The 5,431-nt window shown below is 37.6% G+C and overlaps 1 protein-coding gene across 1 annotated transcript in view; it reads left to right on the top strand.

The window, feature by feature from the left end:
• The window catches only part of LOC106878450 (jouberin), a 50,160-nt gene that overhangs the window by 17,880 nt on the left and 26,849 nt on the right, over positions 1 to 5,431 (top strand). Inside the window, exons 15-19 of the mRNA XM_052977720.1 lie at positions 84 to 145; positions 1,656 to 1,787; positions 2,526 to 2,580; positions 3,801 to 3,916; positions 4,848 to 5,019. Of these exons, the coding sequence (XP_052833680.1) occupies positions 84 to 145; positions 1,656 to 1,787; positions 2,526 to 2,580; positions 3,801 to 3,916; positions 4,848 to 5,019 (537 nt within the window). The remainder of the gene's footprint in view (positions 1 to 83; positions 146 to 1,655; positions 1,788 to 2,525; positions 2,581 to 3,800; positions 3,917 to 4,847; positions 5,020 to 5,431) is intronic.

Genomic DNA, 5,431 nt, shown 5'->3' with positions numbered 1-5,431 from the left:
ATGTGTGTGTATGTGTTTATATTTGTATGCCTGTATACACACACAAAGATATAATTTCTTTCTTGTCTCTTTTTGTTTTCAAGGAAAAAGGTATTTCAACTCCTGGACTCAACCGTGACAGGCTTGAAGCAATCATTGAGACTAAGTGAGTGAAACCAATCAATCAGCAGATCTTATTAAAACAAAAGAGGAAACCAATTGAATCAAGGAAGCCTCTACATAATCATTCTTCTTGTTAGAAATTGCATCATATATATATTTATATATATACCTATTTAGTTGTGTCTGGGGAGAGTCGTTTTCTCATTGTGCCTTAAAATTTAACAGAAAATAATAAGAAAATGACTCTCCCCAGACACAACAGAATATGCTTCAACACATGAAATCACATAAAAAATCTTGCAAACCAAATCCCAAAACGAAATATACCTATTTATTTATTTATTTATTTACGAATACACACACATATATACAGGGTGCGATGAATATATTCCCATCTAAATTATGCAAAAATGAAAATAAGACTGACATCTCATTCTAACAAATATGTTTACCAAAATTGCATAAAAATATCTGGAAATACTAAAGAATAAATTTTTTCAATAAAATCGCCATTGGCTCCAACCATGGCCTCCAGACGACTTTGGAATCTCCTGCAACTCTTCTGGATGGTCTCCTTGTTTACATTGGGCAATGCTGCCATAATCCTTGCCTTCAGTTCATCTTTGGTGTTAGAAGGAGTTTTGTTGGTCTCTTGCTCAACTACGCCCCACACATAAAAAATTAGGCAGGGTTAGAACCTGGGGAGTTAGGTGGCCAGATGTTAGGGGTGATGTGGTCGCATAAATTGTCTGACAGCCATGACTGGATTCTCCTGCTTGTGTGGCATGGTCCAGAGTCTTGTTGCCAGACACAGGGTCTTCTAGCAGCCACCCTCTTGACCCAGGGCAGCACTACCTCCTCCAGGCACTTGATGTAGGCCTCCATGTTGAATCTGAGGCCGTGTGGGAAGATGAATGAAAGCATAGCGTCAAATCACTAGTGATCACTCCAAACACCTTCATCAGGTGTCTTGGGGAAATTTCAAACCAAGGTTCTCATTCCTAAGGTATTTTTCAATGTTGTTGTTGTTCTTCTTCTTCTTATCATCATCATCATCATCCTGGTCACTGCCTGGAATCGAACTCGGAATCTTGGGGTTATAAGCCCACGCTCTTAATCACTACACCATATACCTAATGATAATAATAATAATAATAACATCGAAAGATACCTTAGGAATGAGAACCCAGGTTCGAAATTTCCCCAAGACACCTGATGAAGACTGGAGGGTATATCAGCCGAAATGTTGTGTTAACAACAAACAAGATGAGGACAAATATCCTTCGAATGTAAATAATGTAAAATATTCTCTATATTGATAGTTTTTATTCGTAAACTGTATTCATTTCCACAACTGATGCCAGAACATACTACACACATATATGTATACTTATAAGATTTTACCTCTGAACATTTTATGTGCTGTAAGCATTTGGCTCATATACATACATACATACATATGCATACACATGTTTGTGGCTTGGCTGACCAATATTTTGTGAATATAATTTATACGGTTTTTTTGATTGTTTGTTTGTTTTTTTCTGTTGTAGAAAGAGCAAAGTAGACCTGCCCCTGTGGTCCCGTTTGGATGGACAGACATGTCGGGTACCAAATACACTTCTCAGGACCTTGAAGTCTGGATGGAATGGATGTTATACAATCAAATTCTCTCATGATGGAAGGTTAGTAAGTGGCGGCGGTGTATTAGCTACATATACTTAATGTACGAGGGTGAGTCAAAAAGTAATGCCATTTTGTTTAGGACACGTATAATTACCAACACAGGAACATGTATCATACATCAAAATGAAGCTGGTCCTCTGTGGATCATATCCCTACTTCTCAACATAGTCACCTTCTCTCTCAATAGCAATGTTCCACCTTCGAATGAGAGCATGTATCCCTGCCAGGTAAAATTCTGTTGACTGTTCTTTGAGCCACGTCTTCACTACAGTTTTCACTTCCTCGTCACTGGACTATCATCTCTTCGGCCCCATGAAAGAGGGTTTGAGAGAGGGTTTGAGAGGCAAACATTATTCCAGTGACAAGAAAGTGAAAACTGCTATCAACACTGTTGGATTCCAGGCTAATACCGAAATCCTGCTGAGGTAGAAAATCCTGGTTTTACAACGGTAAAACTATTGTATGTATTTAGTAAAGAGTAAAATATAATCCAAATCATAAGGTGAAGAAATACTTTAACATATCTTTAATGATTAGTTACAATTGTTTCTGTACCATAAACTTCATTTGGTTAGATTCCATGAAAGTATCTTAGTCAGTCTGTGAACTTTTCAGCTGACCCTTAGATTGCAACAGAAACATAAGAACAAAAGGATTGAAACTGTAGGAGACAATACATTATAGAATGTTGTTGAGAAATTACTACTCATAGGCCTTTCTTTTCTTTTTCCTTCCAGAAAAATTGCCTGTGGATGCCATGATTTAGATGAATACCCAATACTTGTGTACGAGGTACGTCACTGTGACAACTATTTGTCCGTTTATTGTTGGATTTTTTTTGTTTGTTTTTGCCTTTGTTTTTTTTTTGTTTTGAACTTTAGTGATGTAATAGTATTGTCTTGTATTTTTTACTTGTTTCAGTCATGTGGCCATGCTGGGGTACCACCATGGAAAATGTTTAGTCAAATAAATTGACCCACAGTACTAATTTTTGTTTTTAACACTGGTACTTATTCTATCAGTTTCTTTTTACCAAACTGCTAAGTTATGGGGACATAAACACACCAACATTAGTTTTCAAGCGATGTTGGAAGGACAACCACTGACACATACGCACACATACACACACATACACATACATATGATGGGCTTCTTTCAGTTTCCATCTACCAAATCCACTCACAAGGCTTTGGTTGGTCTGAGGCTCTTGTAGAAGACACTTGCTCAAGGTGCCACACAGAGGGACTGAACCCAGAACCACGTGGTTAGGAAGCAAAGTTCTTGCCACACAGCCACGCCTCTTTTTTATTCCATCATCTATTTTCTTGCAGTGTCATCTATGTGGCTGCTGTTTTTTTGTTGTTTTTTTTCTTTATACCATAGCCACAAGGTCTGAAATTTTGTGGGGAGGGGCCTAGTCAATTACTTCAATCCCCAGTACTCGACTGGTACTTATTTTATTGACCCTGAAAGGATAAAAGGCAAAAACTAACCTTGGCAGAATTTGCTAGAAGAAACGTTGATAGACTTTCTTTTATTCTTTTACTTGTTTCAGTCATTTGACTGCGGCCATGCTGGAGCACCGCCTTTAGTTGAGCAAATCGACCCCAGGACTTATTCTTTGTAAGCCTAGTACTTATCAGTCTCTTTTTGCCGAACCACTAAGTTACGGGGACGTAAACACACCAGCATCGGTTGTCAAGCGATGTTGTGGGGGACAAACACAGACACACAAACATATACACACACACACATACACACACATACATATATATATATATATATATATATACGATGGGCTTCTTTCAGTTTCCGTCTACCAAATCCACTCACAAGGCTTTGGTCGGCCCGAGACTATAGTAGAAGACACTTGGCCAAGGTGCCACGCAGTGGGAATGAACCCGGAACCATGTGGTTAGTAAGCAAGCTACTTACCACACAGCCACTCCTGTACCTTAATAATAATAATAATGATTTCAAATTATGATTGTTTTATTAATGTTTTCTTACAGGTCACTACTGGTCAGCTGGTTAACCGTTTCCTTGGACACTTTGGACTCATCTATGCTGTCTGCTGGTCAAATTCTGACAAGTTTCTATGTTCGGCCTCAGCTGATGGAACAGCCAGGTAATAACAACTTGTCAATGATATCATTTAATTTCAATTAACTTTAAATATAACAAAGAATTTAGTAAAATAACTTAGTTATCATTAAGCTAGTGTTAGGAACATAAATTGTGACTAAGGTTTGGTGGAAGATTTTAATTCAAAACTTATGAAAACAAGACATTTCTACTACAGAGTCAGAGGTGGTTTCAACCAGGTTGGTATTGAAAGGGTTAAAAGCACTTCTACATTTGGGCAGATGGACATTAGAAGAAGTTGGAAGGGTGTGGATAGAAGGAAATTTAGGTTATTATTTCTAGCATATAGAGTGACCACATTGGGGTCTCCTTCTCTCATGTCTTCTGCTGATTATTATTCTTCTTAACCCTTTTGTTACCCTATTTCTGTTGAGATGCTCCGTGTTTCTTTCAATTAGTTTTAAATATAACAAAGAATTTAGTGAAATGACTTAATTATCATTAAGCTAGTGTTAGCAACATAAATTGTGACTAAGGTCTGGGGGAAGATTTTGAAAACAAGACATTTGTACTACTGAGCCAGTTAAGTTGGGTTGGTATTGAAAAAGTTAACATCCACTTCTCCATGTTTGCTTAATCCTTTAGCTTTCAGATTATTCTATCAAATGTAATGCTTATTTATTCACATTATTTGGAATTAATTATGCATTATCTCCTAGCTTCAAGATTTCAATGATGAGGTTGTTTCTTCTTAGAATAACATTGTAAGGTAGGTATGAGAGGCCAGATCTGACTGATTTGAACATAAAACAGGTAGAATATTTTGGCCCAGCTGTGACTGATTTAAACAATAAAGGGTTAAGTCAGACAGAATTTGTAGATGCAGATGTTCTATGGCCAGATGCCCTTCCTGTCAGCAACTGTTTTTCTGTTTTACTTACTCACGCTCATTCCATTTCTCTTTCTCTTTATAGGGTCTGGGTTAATGAGAGATCTGACAGTAACGAGGTGGCGAAACTGCTGCCCCACCCAGCATACGTCTATTGTTGCAGCTTCCACGTGATGAATGGCAACTTAGTTGTGACGGGAGGCTATGATGAGATTATTCGAATTTGGGACATCAAAGGAGACTCAAAATATGGAGAGGTAATGTATGTTATGTGTTTGTGTGAATATATATATATGTACAGGGTGTCCCAAAAGTCAGTGATGGGTTTCAATGTTTTATAACTTCCTAAAATTCACAAATAAATGCATGAAATTTTGATGCAATATAAAGGACATAACAGAAATGGCTGTGTGGTAAGTAGCTTGCTTACCAACCACATGGTTCTGGGTTCATTCCCACTGTGTGGCACCTTGGGCAAGTGTCTTCTACTATAGTCTCAGGCCAACCAAAGCCTTGTGAGTGGATTTGGTAGATGGAAAACTGAAAAAAGCCCGTCGTACACATATATATATATATATATACATATATATATATATATATGTGTGTGTGTGTGTGTGTGTGTGTATATGATTGTGTGTCTGTGTTTGTCCCCCCAACATCGCTTGACAA

This window comes from Octopus bimaculoides, chromosome 28 (assembly GCF_001194135.2).
Source record: "Octopus bimaculoides isolate UCB-OBI-ISO-001 chromosome 28, ASM119413v2, whole genome shotgun sequence".
Lineage (NCBI taxonomy): Eukaryota > Metazoa > Mollusca > Cephalopoda > Octopoda > Octopodidae > Octopus > Octopus bimaculoides.
Note: the sequence above shows the minus strand (reverse complement) of the source record. Positions and strands in the feature narration are given on the sequence as shown.